At 39.1% G+C, this 12,892-nt stretch overlaps 1 protein-coding gene across 1 annotated transcript in view; it reads left to right on the top strand.

Annotated features, from left to right (window-relative positions):
- FRMPD3 (FERM and PDZ domain containing 3) overlaps positions 1–12,892 on the top strand; it is a 94,250-nt gene that overhangs the window by 60,250 nt on the left and 21,108 nt on the right. Inside the window, exons 9-12 of the mRNA XM_069943972.1 lie at positions 911–1,034; positions 1,109–1,198; positions 1,488–1,667; positions 3,478–3,622. Coding sequence (XP_069800073.1) covers positions 911–1,034; positions 1,109–1,198; positions 1,488–1,667; positions 3,478–3,622 — 539 coding nt within the window. The remainder of the gene's footprint in view (positions 1–910; positions 1,035–1,108; positions 1,199–1,487; positions 1,668–3,477; positions 3,623–12,892) is intronic.

The following is a 12,892-nucleotide window of genomic DNA, read 5'->3' as shown; positions in this document are numbered from 1 at the left end:
ACCAAGGTGCTGCCCTAGGCACCAGGCCACAGGTGCCTACTGGTAAATACAGCCCTGTATGGGCACCTATTGTTACATATTCTGTGACTATGAGATTGAAACAAAGAAACAGAGATGATTGTCGGCAGAAAAAGACTACTTAGTCCATCTGGTGTGCCCTTTTAGTAATCACTTTCTTATTATTTTAGCATAGATATATGTTTATCCCAGGCAGGTTTTCATAGTTACTGTAAATTTACCAACCACATATGCTGGAAGTAAAGTATTTATCATGGATATATCAATAGAGGCTTACGATTAGGACTCTTTCCGGCTATGTTCATACATATGAAAAGATTCTGTCAGTCTTTTGGTCAGTATTTTTTCAACCAAAATCAGGAGTGAAACTGAAAGGAGAAATTATAATGGAAATATTTTCAGTTTCCATGTTTTAACCCACTCCTTGTTTTAGGTGTGACAATAACCTTAAAATTAGATATGAGCGAACCGGGTTCGGGTTCGAGTCCATCCGAACCAGAACTTTCGGCATTTGATTAGCTGGGGCTGCTGAACTTGGATAAAGCCCTAAGGTTGTCTGGAAAACATGGATACAGCCAATGACTATATCCATGTTTTCCACATAGCCTTAGGGCTTTATTCAACTTTAACAGCCACCGCTAATTAAATGCCGAACGTTCGGGTTTGGATGGACTCGAGCATGCTCCAGGTTCGCTCATCTCTACTTAAATTTTTTTCATTTTTTGGCCCAGTCACTGGGTCTTCAATGGGTCTGGAAATCCCTTTGCGAAATTATTCATATATAACTGTAAATCCTTCCTTGAACATTTGTATTAATTAGTGTTGCCAAATCAAGATAAAAACATATCAGGCCTGGTGATGTAATGTCCTTCTTACTCTATCATTTCTGTAGGAAAGAATGGGGCTTGGAACCTTTCCTCCCTCCATCCCTCTTACAAATCTATAAAGAAAAATCCCTCCGCAAAGCATTGGCCCAACATCTAAAAATTCACCAAAACCAATTATCTGGTAACAAGGTAAGAATAATGACACAGTCATTTATTGACAGTTTGTTTGTTAAATGTATAAACCATGTATCTTCTTCCTACAGATGTCTATTATCCAAGCCAAGCTGCGATACCTACGAATTCTTAATGAGCTACCGACATTTGCTGGTGTCCTCTTTAACACAGTTGCCATGGTAAGATATAAACTAAATGAACAGATCTTATACATATGGATTTCACATTTCACCTACAAGAACATCTGGAAAATGTATATTTGATTATAATATAATGTTGAATAGCAGGGATAGGGCAATAGTGTATCTAAATGTATACATTTTTCTTGCTTCACTTTACTTAATTTTGATAGTGATGCTATTTGATCACCAGGCCATTTATCTCTTAATTCACAAAATACAAGTTTTTTTTTAATCAGTTTGCCCAATCTGCACTATGTCTTTAATATTGTGTCCTTTTTATTTTTAGGATGAGAAAACTCCAGCAACAACACTTCTTGTTGGTCCACGCCATGGTATTAGTCATGTAATTGATCTAAAGACCAATCTAACAACAGTGCTATTTGAATTCACCCAAGTTACAAAAGTCCAGTTATTTCGAGAATCTCAAGGTGTGGCACGTGTTGAAACAAGCGTCACTGACACAAAGGTATTGGGAATGCTATTTTCAGTATATTTGTAATTGCAAAAAACTTGAAAGAAAATGGTGCATTACAGCTGTAGTTGTATACAATTTAAGGCTATGTTCACACAACGATTGCAACAACGTCCTTAGTTAATACGAGAAAATACGTTGGCCGGGTGTCTATGGGATCCCGGCCTGAGCATATACACATAGTATACCTTCCGGCCGGGACCCCTAGCGGCGCTGCAAACAACTGACGTGTCAGTTTTCTGCGGCCGCTATTCAGTGAATAGCGGATGTAGAAAACCATGTCAGTGCCCATTATGAAGCGAGCGGCTCCGGCCGCTTGCTTCATAGCGTGCAGTGAGAAGTTCTGATTTCTGGTTTTAAGTTCTGATTCAGGGATTTCTACTTTTTCCAAATCCATTCTTGGCTTTGGCTTTAAAAATCTGTCAGATATCTGTGCGTGTAAAAGGACCCTAAGTTATCGGCATCTTGTTATAGAGCAGAAGGAGCTGAGCAGATTGATATATATTTTTATGGGAAAAGATTCAGTTTAACTTCTAATTTGTATCTGATCTTTCCATGCTGAAGGCTATATTACACGGTACTATAATCTGGGGGAAGTGAGTGTTTGCTTTCCCCTCATTCCACGCTTGCTGCCTATGCTATTACATGCACAGACAATGAGCAAGGGGCTGCAGGAGGGGCTGCCTGAATGATCCTTAGATCATTTAGTGGCCCATTAAGTTAATGGCGGTCTACTGCTGCCGCTCCTATTTTGCAGGGCAACGATCTGCAGACCCTCATTGCACAAAACATAACCTTTCAACATGTTGAGAGACTACAATCAGCCAACATCCTGCCTGACATGATGTTGATAGATTAAATGTCTTGGTGACAGGTTCCCTTTAAAGGGATTATCCAGCGCTACAAAAACATGGCCACTTTTACCCCTCTCTTTTCTCCAGGTCAGGTATGGTTTGCAATTAAGCTCCATTTACTTCAATAGAACTGAGTTCCAAACCCCACCCAATCTGGAGACAAGAGAGGGGGAAAAGTGGCCATGTTTTTGTAGCGCTGGATAACCCATTTAACCCCTTTAACAGCCTTTAAAAGCAGCCAAATAGAACATGCTTACACCCTTGATAAAGCCTGTACGGCGAAACGCAGCATTGGGTGAGTGGTAGTACTGGGCAGGACATTTCCTGAGACCGGAGGTATCTCTGTATGACACATATGCACTTTTTTCTCAAATTAAGCTTTTGGGTATTGCATTATTGAGATTGCACTTAGTTTGCACTGTAGCCTGCACTTGCAGCATTGTATATCCAGTATCATTACTATTTTCTCTAGTACATATTTTTTCGTTATTTTTTGGTGTGTACTTTCCGTACCTCTGTGGGTCAAGTGATATACCATCATCTATTTAAGTATATAGAACTTGTAATATTTATACATTTTTCCTGCCTTGTATACCATTTGATGTATGTGCTGTATGGATTTTTGCTCCCTTTTTAATATGGTTTTAAATATGTTTTCTGTATGTAACAATAAAGTATTTTCTGATAAATGTAGTATTGTGTCCAGCATCTTTTAGTTGTAGGTTATAAGTATTGTTTTGATGCGCATGGATATTGGTTAAAAGAGGTCCTTCTTTGATTAACTAATTTTCTATACAGTCCTGCCAAATACAAACATAGAATGCTGTGAAATACTTTTTTGCCTTGTTTTTTCATATAATGTGTGTAAACTTAGTCTGATGCTAAGTGTTTGTACTGTTATTGTTGCTTGTTATTGATGTTTTGTACTGTTACTGTTACTTCTCTTTCAGTCTCTTGTGTTACTTATGGACTGGCCTGAAGCAACAAGTTTTGCCTGTTTAGTGGCTGGATATTATCGTCTGTTGGTGGACCCCAAGAAAGGTATATTTTACAGAACAACAGGCCACTTGCCTCAACCTCAGATTATCAAGGCAGGTATGACTTTCATCAGCTCTATCATATTTATCCAATGTAAGCAATATATTTAAGTGCTACTGTAATTAGAATTTATTTTTCACATTTCACATTTTTATTAGAGTATTGTATTGCCCCCCAAAACTTATACATATCCCCAATATACACTTATTATGGGAAATGCTTATAAAGTGCTTTTTCCCTGCACTTACTACTGCATCAAGGCTTCACTTCCTGAATAACATGGTGATGTCACTTCCTAGATAACATGGTGATGTCACGTCCCGACTCCCAGAGCTGTGCGGGCTGTGGCTGCTGGAGAGGATGATGGCAGAGGGACATTGAGGGACACAGGGCACTGGAGGGATACTAAGCATCCCTCTGCCATCATCCTCAATCAGATTTTGAAACCAGCTGTCTGGCCGCTCCATGGAGAAGGTGGAGACAACCCAAAGACCACCTGGAAAATATGGATACAGCTATAGGCTATGTTCTCTCACAGTATTTTTGTAAGTATTTTGCAACCAAAACCAGGAGTGGATAGAAAACACAGAAATGCTATGCTCAAACACTGTTGAAAGTGAGTAGATGTAGAATTTAAGTTGTTTTAAATTAAAGGGAATTATTTTCTATTTAATGATGGCCATCTGCTCATAACCTTTCTCTGTTTTCAATCCACTCCTGGTTTTGGTTGCAAAATATTGACAAAAATACTTAGTAAAAATACTGTGTGGGAACATAGCCTCAGGCTGTATCCATGTTTTCTAGGTAGTCCTTAAGCTGTCTCCAAGGTGCTGGTGGACAACGGGATTTAAAAGCCCATTGTTCTGCTCCGTACGAAGCTAAACTAAGGCGGATTCGCTCATCTCTAATTTTTAGGCCTTCATAAACAATATGTTCCACTAAAGAACAAGCTTTTTCTAGTTCATCATTTGATCTCTGGTCCATTTACAAGCACCAGTTATCGGGAATAAATATTTTTGCAAATGTTCATTTGGCAAATAATGTAAAAAGATGCTCCAGAATTTTTACATCAAACATACTTTAAGATAAATAAACCTTGGGGTGCTGTTTTCCCTAAAGACCTGGTGCAGTAGTTTACATGGTAGCATACTTTAAAATGTATTATTATCAATTATTTCCTAGGTGATACAAGGATTAACATGATAGAATGGGAGGGCAGATCCTCTATAATTGGAATGTATTCTTCATGTGGCTACATCTAATCAGAGCTGTATTCTTTGCAGAGCACCTGGTACACCTGGCATCATTATATGATTTTTTTATTGTCTTTATTACCTTTAATAGTTTCCATTTCATAGTATAAACAAAGAAAAAAAGATTTAATATAAAATTGGTACAGGATAGTTAAAACTACTTACAAATTGCTATTTTACACACGAACATATATATATACATATAAATTAACCCCTTCCCGTTAGTAAGATGTATATATACGTTCCTACTGCACATACCCCGTGCAGTAGGGATGTATATATACGTTCCTGTACTGACGGGGTTACTGATGTGAGTGGGAGTGCCGCAGTGAGAGCAATCCGCTCACATCAGTGTCTGGGGCTGGAGGTGATAAGAGGCAGCTGCACCTCATTAACCCCTTAGGGTGCGTTTACACAAAAATATTTATCTGACAGATTTTGGAAGCCAAAGCCAGGAATGGATTTGAAAAGAGGATAGATCCCAGTCTTTCCTTTATGACCTGATCCCTCTTTATAGTCTGTTCCTGGTTTTGGCTTCAAAGATCTGTCAGATAAATCTGTCTGTGTAAACACACCATTAAACGCTGTGATCTACAGCAATCGCGCCGTTTAAGGTACTCAGTGACATATCAAGCATCTGTCACTGAGTGATCGGGACCCCGGGGTCCCGATTGCATGTGCCGACAGGCGGGAGTAAACTCCTTATCTCCGTCCTGTCGGTTCGGCAATAGAGTCTGCTCTCAGGCAGGCTATATACATAGATCGCTGATAACACTGATGGCATAGCATAGATCAGTATATGTAATCTAATGATTGCATCTTTTACAGCAAATAAAAGTGTAAAAAAAAGTGTAATAAAAAAGTTTTTTAAAAGTATTAAAAAAAATATATATATATAAGTTTAAAAGACCCCCTTGCCCATTGTAAAAATTCAAATTATAAATAAATAAACATATTACATATCGTAGCATGCGTAATTGTCCAATCTATTAAAATATAACATTATTGTTCCTGCGCGGTGAACGGCTTAAACGGAAAAAAAAACGCACCAGGATTGCTGATTTTATTAAATTATATATCACAAAAAAATTAATAAAAACAATCAATATTTTTCTGTTACACCAATATGATATTAATAAAAACTAGAGATCATGGGGCAAAATGACACCCCAACCAGCCCTGTAGGTGGAAAAATAAAAGCTCTATGGCTCTTAGAAGGTGGGGAGGAACTTCGCATTAATTTGACCTGGACTTTTGTGCATCAAAGGGCTCTGTCTTAAAGGGGTTAAATTCTCAGGCTGGGGCTCTCTGTAACCCCAAAGGGCGATCCTGCTTCCTTGGTACACCTTCCATGTTTATCTCAAAAGGAAATATCCAACCTCCCTCCCCCTTCCCTAGCCAATCCCCCTGAAGACAAGATCCTTTTGGATGAAAAATAAATAAATAAGAAGAAGAAAAAGAGAAGAGGCAGAAAGAGAGAAAAAAAACATGCTTCTCAAACAGTCCACAACATATATTTCTTCATTCCAATAATAACTTGATCAATCTTAATTTTTCTTTTCCTACATCTCCTTTTATTACCTTGTATCCCTTTATTGGTAGACATACATTTAACTGGAGTTTCCCCCTTGCGCGGATGGTGTGGCAACTAATTATAGAATAGCCACCTACCGGTATCACAATATGATTAGTATATAGCAGTACAGCAGCAAAAATGACGCAGTAGCACAATTAAATGATGCTAAACAGCTCAGAGGATCATAGCCGGCACTGCCAATCCCAACTGGACAAAAAACTAGACATAAACAGTATATCCCATGTAAGATAATATCATATAAAGTCCTTACTGAAAGAGAAGTAGATGCTTAGAAAAATATTCCAGTAGATGTGGTTGGTAAATCAACCACAAACAATAATTAAATTTTTATTTTAATTTAAACATGTCTTGTATAAACATATATACATATATCTTAAGATAAGAAAGGAGATACTAAAAAGAACAGACTAGATGGACCAAGTGGTCTTTTTCTGCCAACAATCTTCCAATGACAGCTCAGCAGATAATCATCAAGCTTGTACAGTCATGGCCAAAAGTTTTGAGAATGACACAAATATTATATTTTCACATGATCTGCTGCCCTCTGGTTTTTATGTGTGTTTGTCAGATGTTTTTTTTTATCACATACAGAAATATAATTGCAATCATATTATGAGTAACAAAAGCTTATATTGACAGTTAGAATTAATTAATGCAGCAAGTCAATATTTGCAGTGTTGACCCTTCTTCTTTAGGACTTCTGCAATTCTCCCCGGCATGCTCTCAATCAACTTCTGGACCAAATCCTGACTGATAGCAGTCCATTCCTGCACAATCAATGCTTGCATTTTGTCAGAATTTATTGGTTTTTGTTTGTCCACCCGTCTCTTGATGATTAACCACAAGTTATCAATGGGATTAAGATCTGGGGAGTTTTCAGGCCATGGACCCAAAATCTCTATGTTTTGTTCCCTGAGCCATTTAGTTATCACCTTTACGGCAAGGTGCTCCATCATGCTGGAAAAGGCATTGTTGATCGCCGAACTGCTCTTGGACGGTTGGGAGAAGTTGCTCTTGGAGGACATTCTGGTACCATTCTTTATTCATGGCTGTGTTTTTAGGCAAGATTGTGAAAGAGCCGATTCCCTTGGCTGAGAAGCAACCCCACACATGAATGGTTTCAGGATGCTTTACAGTTGGCATGAGACAAGACTGGTGGTAGCGCTCACCTCGTCTTCTCCGAATAAGCTATTTCCCAAACAATCGGAAAGGGGATTCATCAGAGAAAATGACTTTACCCCAGTCCTCAGCAGTCCTCTCCCTGTACCTTTTGCAGAATATCAGTCTGTCCCTGATGTTTTTTCTGGAGAGAAGTGACTTCTTTGCTGCCCTCCTTGAGACCAGGCCTTGCTCCAAGAGTCTCCGCCTCACAGTGGGTGCAGATGCACTCACACCTGCCTGCTGCCATTCCTGAGCAAGCTCTGCACTGCTGGTAGCCCGATCCCGCAGCTGAAACACTTTTAAAGAGGACCTGTCACCCCCCGTGCCGGGGTGACAGGCTCCCGACCCCCAGTTAGATCCCCTTATACGTACCTCATCCCGCCGAGTCCCGCTGCCGGAGCCGATCCCGGCACGGAGATATCCTGGTCAGAAGACGGAGCACGCTATGGAGAGAGGTCCGGCGTCCAATGGAGCGCACGGCTCCATTCATTCTCTATGGACCTCTCTCCAGAGCGCACGCGCCAGCTTCTGACCGGGATATCTCCGTCCCGGGACCGGCTCCGGCAGCGGGACTCGGCGGGATGAGGTACATATAAGGGGATCTAACTGGGAGCCTGTCACCCCGGCACGGGGGGTGACAGGTCTCCTTTAAGAGACGGTCCTGGCCCTTGCTGGTCTTTCTTGGGCGCCCTGCAGCCTTTTTGGCAACAATAGAACCTCTCTCCTTGAAGTTCTTGATAGATTGTTAACTGAGGTGCAATCTTTCTAGCTGCGATACTCCCTGTTAGGCCATTTTTGTGCAGTGCAATGATGAAAGTTCATTTTCTAGGCAAATATTGACTTTGCAAGTAATTGCTGTTAAGCTGATCACTTTTTATAACATTCTGGATTATATGCAAATTGCCATTTTAAAAACTGAAGCAGTAGACTTTGTAAAAATTTATATCAAAATTTTTCGACCATGACTGTAGATGTTACCATTGCCCTGTCAATTAAACACATGAGACATGAGACGGTATAAGAGTACTGACAAAAGCTGGGCTAATGGAAAACAGTTGGGCAATATTCCTGAATAACGGGAACCAGGGTAGGTTTAATTTGGCCAGTGACAACAAACTTTTCTCAGTCTTGGATAGTTTATTTTATGTATACTGAAATGTCTACCAGTTGACAGTATTGACACATCAATTCCATTTTAGATAAATGTGTCCAAGCATTTTAAAGGGAGGAGATGATGTCAAAACCTGCACTTCCTTCAGGGGAGAGACCCCTCGACAGAGGTAGATGGTTTGTCCCCTAATAAGATGAGTTTCAGAACAGCCTCCTGTTGCTCATTCCAAACTGTGCTGAAGTTAGTGGTGCATGAGAAGGTGGCATTGGAGGAAGATTGGTAAGAGGAAGAGGCAACAGGAGGCAAGAATTGAGGTCTGGCTATCCAGGGTGGTGGTAGGACAAGCGCCAAAACGCTTCACGCATGGGTCATAGCCGCCAGTAGATGAACCCAGTGGACAATTAGGGAAATGTATCCTACATAATTAAGAACATCACCTATACAGGAATCATGCCCAATTTAAAGTCCATCAAACAAGTATATGACCTACACATACCTCCAAAAATTCATAACCAGTCAAAAAATTTACTTGAAAAATGTCATTATCTTTATTTCAGACACAAATCGATTTCCAATAAAAAAACATATACACCTACCACTGTATCCCTGTTTTCCAGGCAGTTCTCGGGCAGTCTCCACCTTCCCCACGGAACAGGAAGTCAGCGGGAGTCAAATGCCGATGGTTCGGGTTTGTATGAGCCTGAACCTCGGCCTTGTTCGATCATCTCTATAAGTTATATTGTGACAGCACATATGTAAACAGTATAACAGATTCCTATGGCAGTAATCTGAAGGTATTGCACTATACTCCAGTGACCCAATAGCACCATGTAATATCAGCCCATTCAGCATATATGTATGTATGTATCACCACAGGAACTTACACAGTCTCTGCCCCAGTGACCATGGATCCTGACACTTCCTCTCCACACCCCAATGCGTTTCGGAGTGGGGGGCCCTATTTGTAGCCTAAACAAATCTGATGGATAATAAATTATTGACCGTATGCCTTTTTACCGGTTTAATAAAACACCTCCTCTCCTGGTAGGGGAGTTGTGGGGCGCAGGTCCAAGGAAGATCAGTGTCAGGAGAAAAAAATGTTTATTAAAATACCCATAAAAATAGCTAAAAAGCGACACAACGCGTTTCCAAACCGAACTGGTTTCTTTTTCAAGTGTCAATGCCTAAAACAGGAAAGAGAAAGCTGGCTTATATCCCCACCCTTAGCCATGACATCACAGAGAAATGATGAGGATAGGAGAGAAAACAAGGATAAATGGATTACATGTAGCATACAACTTTACATATATAACTAGATAGAAAAATACATAATATATAATAATCTATTATCTAAAAAAAGAATAAATAGATAAACTAAATCAAGAGTATACATATAAAAATTCGGACTTGAATATTTTCAATGGTTTCATTTAACCCATAAGGTGCCAAAGTGCATAACTTAAAAATCAAAAAAGATTCATGAGTAATAAGATGTCTATATCTATTAGAACTTTTCTCTGAGATCTGTTCTAAAATAGTGAGTTGCAGACAACTTGGGTCACAGTTGTGTTTTAGAAAGAAATGTTTTGATACACTGTGTAGTAAATATCCTTTACGGATATTCGGCCTATGTTTATTCATACGTGAGCGCGCCGCCTGAACAGTGCGTCCCACATATTGTAGTTTGCAAGTGCACTCTAGGAGATATATGATGAACTGAGATGAACAATCATAAAGACCTCTTATGGGGAAAATTTCACCAGTAACCTGTGAGGAAAAAGAGGTATAGGGAACAACAGGGATCCAATTACAACATAAACATCTCCCATTTGAACATCTGTAGGTACCCACTGTATGGTTAGTATTCATATTCTCCCCCTGGCAGGACACAATACTATCTAGGTCATCTCTTTGCTGAAGTCTGCCGGGGGCTAGATGGTTACGTAAACTCTTAGTTTTACGAAATATAACGTTAGGATTTTTAGGAATAAGGGTTTTTAAAATCGGATCGTTTTAAAGAATAGACCAATTTTTTTGTAAACATCTTTTAATATTCTGAGCACAGCAATTGTACTCAGTGATGAAACAAAGTCCAAACTTATTATTTCTTGTCTTATTGTTTATAATCTCTTTCCTTTTATTCTCTTCTTTTTCTTTCATTTTATCCAGTAAGTTTTTTGTGTAGTTTGTTTATTAGTATTATATGCTTTTTTTTATAATATTTGTAGGATATCCTTTCTTAGTAAATCTTTCATTCAGAATCTTTGATTGCTCAATATAATCACTCAATCAATTTTTTCTTATTCTTTGATATTGGCCAAAGGGGACATTTTTAAGCCAGAGTGGGAGATGGCAGCTATTAAAATCTAAGAAGCTGTTGACATCGACACTTTTAAAATGTGTTTTAGTAGCAATCTGCATATCAGCTGACTTAAAAATTTCTAAATCTAAAAAATCTATAGTATTTTCACCAAAATTAAGAGTGAATTGTATACCCCACTGGTTGCAGTTTAAACTCTCCACAAATTTTTTCGCTTGAGATTCTGACCCTCTCCATATCAAGAAGAGGTCGTCTATATAACGACGATAATAAATAACATGATTAATGAATTCAGGGGACTATGCCAGGACACTCGCCTCGAATCTCCCCATGAACAGGTTGGCAAAACTTGGTGTGAAGCGAGTGCCCATGGCACAGCCCCTGGTCTGGCGATAGATAGACTCTTCAAAAGTGAATACATTATGCTCTAATATAAATTTCATACCATCAAAAATGAACTTAGTTTGAATACCATCCAGGTCAGTATCTCTTTTTAAATAAAAAAGCGTGGCGTCTAACCCCAAAGAAATATCAATATTAGAATATAAAGAAGATACATCAAGTGTAACAAAACAGTACTCAGTGGGTAATTGTAATACTTGAAGCTCGGATATAAGCTGGGAGGAATCCTTTAAAAAAGAAGGTAATTCCCATACATATTTTTGCAAAAATAGATCTAAGTAGTGAGATAAATTAGAGGTGAGGGACCCCACACCAGAAATAATAGGACGACTAGGAGGATTAACTAAGGATTTGTGAATCTTCGGTAAATAATAAAAATAAGCAAAATTAGTGTCCGTGATTGTGAGAAAATCTTTTTCTTTTTTATTCAGAATGTTCAAATCAATAGCACCCTGAATCAGTGAAGTATATAGTTTCTTATATTCTACTGATGGATCCCTATCTAGTTTTTCATAATAGGATATATCAGATAATATGCGCCAAGCCTCCTGTAGATAATCAGCCCTATTGAGCAATACTGTCCCCCCCCCCCCCACCTTTATCTGCGGGGCGGATCACGATTTCAGTATTTTTCTTTAAATTTTTTAGAGCTGTACGTTCACCAGTACTCAGGTTATCTCAATAATCACTACAGATAACTTCCCTATTAATATTTCTTAAGTCATTCAGCATCAGAGATAGAAAAGTTTCAACATGATGTCCACGACTATGTATGGGGTAAAAATTAGATGGAGTTTTTCTTTCTACCGGTGTGTCTTCTACCGGTGTGTCCATGCGTGCCACACTGGTAAGCTGAAGAGACCCAGGCAGTCCCCACTTCGCACCGTTGCGCAGAGGGTTCTGAGGTGTTACACCTCCATCTTGGTAATTGGAACCCTTGCCCAACTTGCATGCGGGTGCTAGTTCTAAACCAACTGTTCAGCGATATTAATGAACTTAAGCTGCTATATATGTATTAAACAATCATACTTGAATAAATCAGTGATAACGTGATGTGATGGTGTATGTGTAATATATGTATGAGTGGACAAATCAATAATGTTGTTGCACAGCGCACACCTTATTTTCTCCCCCAACCTGTTGATGCTGGGCAGGGATGCCATACCTAGAAAAGTAATTTCAGCTGAAAATCACCTAAAGTAATAAAGTGGTGTGAAATATGTTGCCACTATATGAGTAAAAAATAGTAGTCTTAGTACTAAGGGACATTAATTCCATTTAGAACCAGGTGGGTGTGAGCAGGGGTATTGCTTTATCAACAGTGTATGGGGGATGGAAAACTGAACGCTTCACTAGGACAGTGTGAAAATGCTTTTTGCTGATGGCATTGCTGATGCTGTCCCACCAGGGCCAAAGCCCTTCTTTGCTGAGGTCTTTATTTTTTGTTGTATTTTTTAAGTTTTATATTCTAGTTTAGATTTTT

This window comes from Dendropsophus ebraccatus, chromosome 10 (assembly GCF_027789765.1).
Source record: "Dendropsophus ebraccatus isolate aDenEbr1 chromosome 10, aDenEbr1.pat, whole genome shotgun sequence".
Lineage (NCBI taxonomy): Eukaryota > Metazoa > Chordata > Amphibia > Anura > Hylidae > Dendropsophus > Dendropsophus ebraccatus.
The sequence above is the reverse complement of the archived record's forward strand: the minus strand, read 5'-3'. Positions and strand labels throughout refer to the sequence as shown.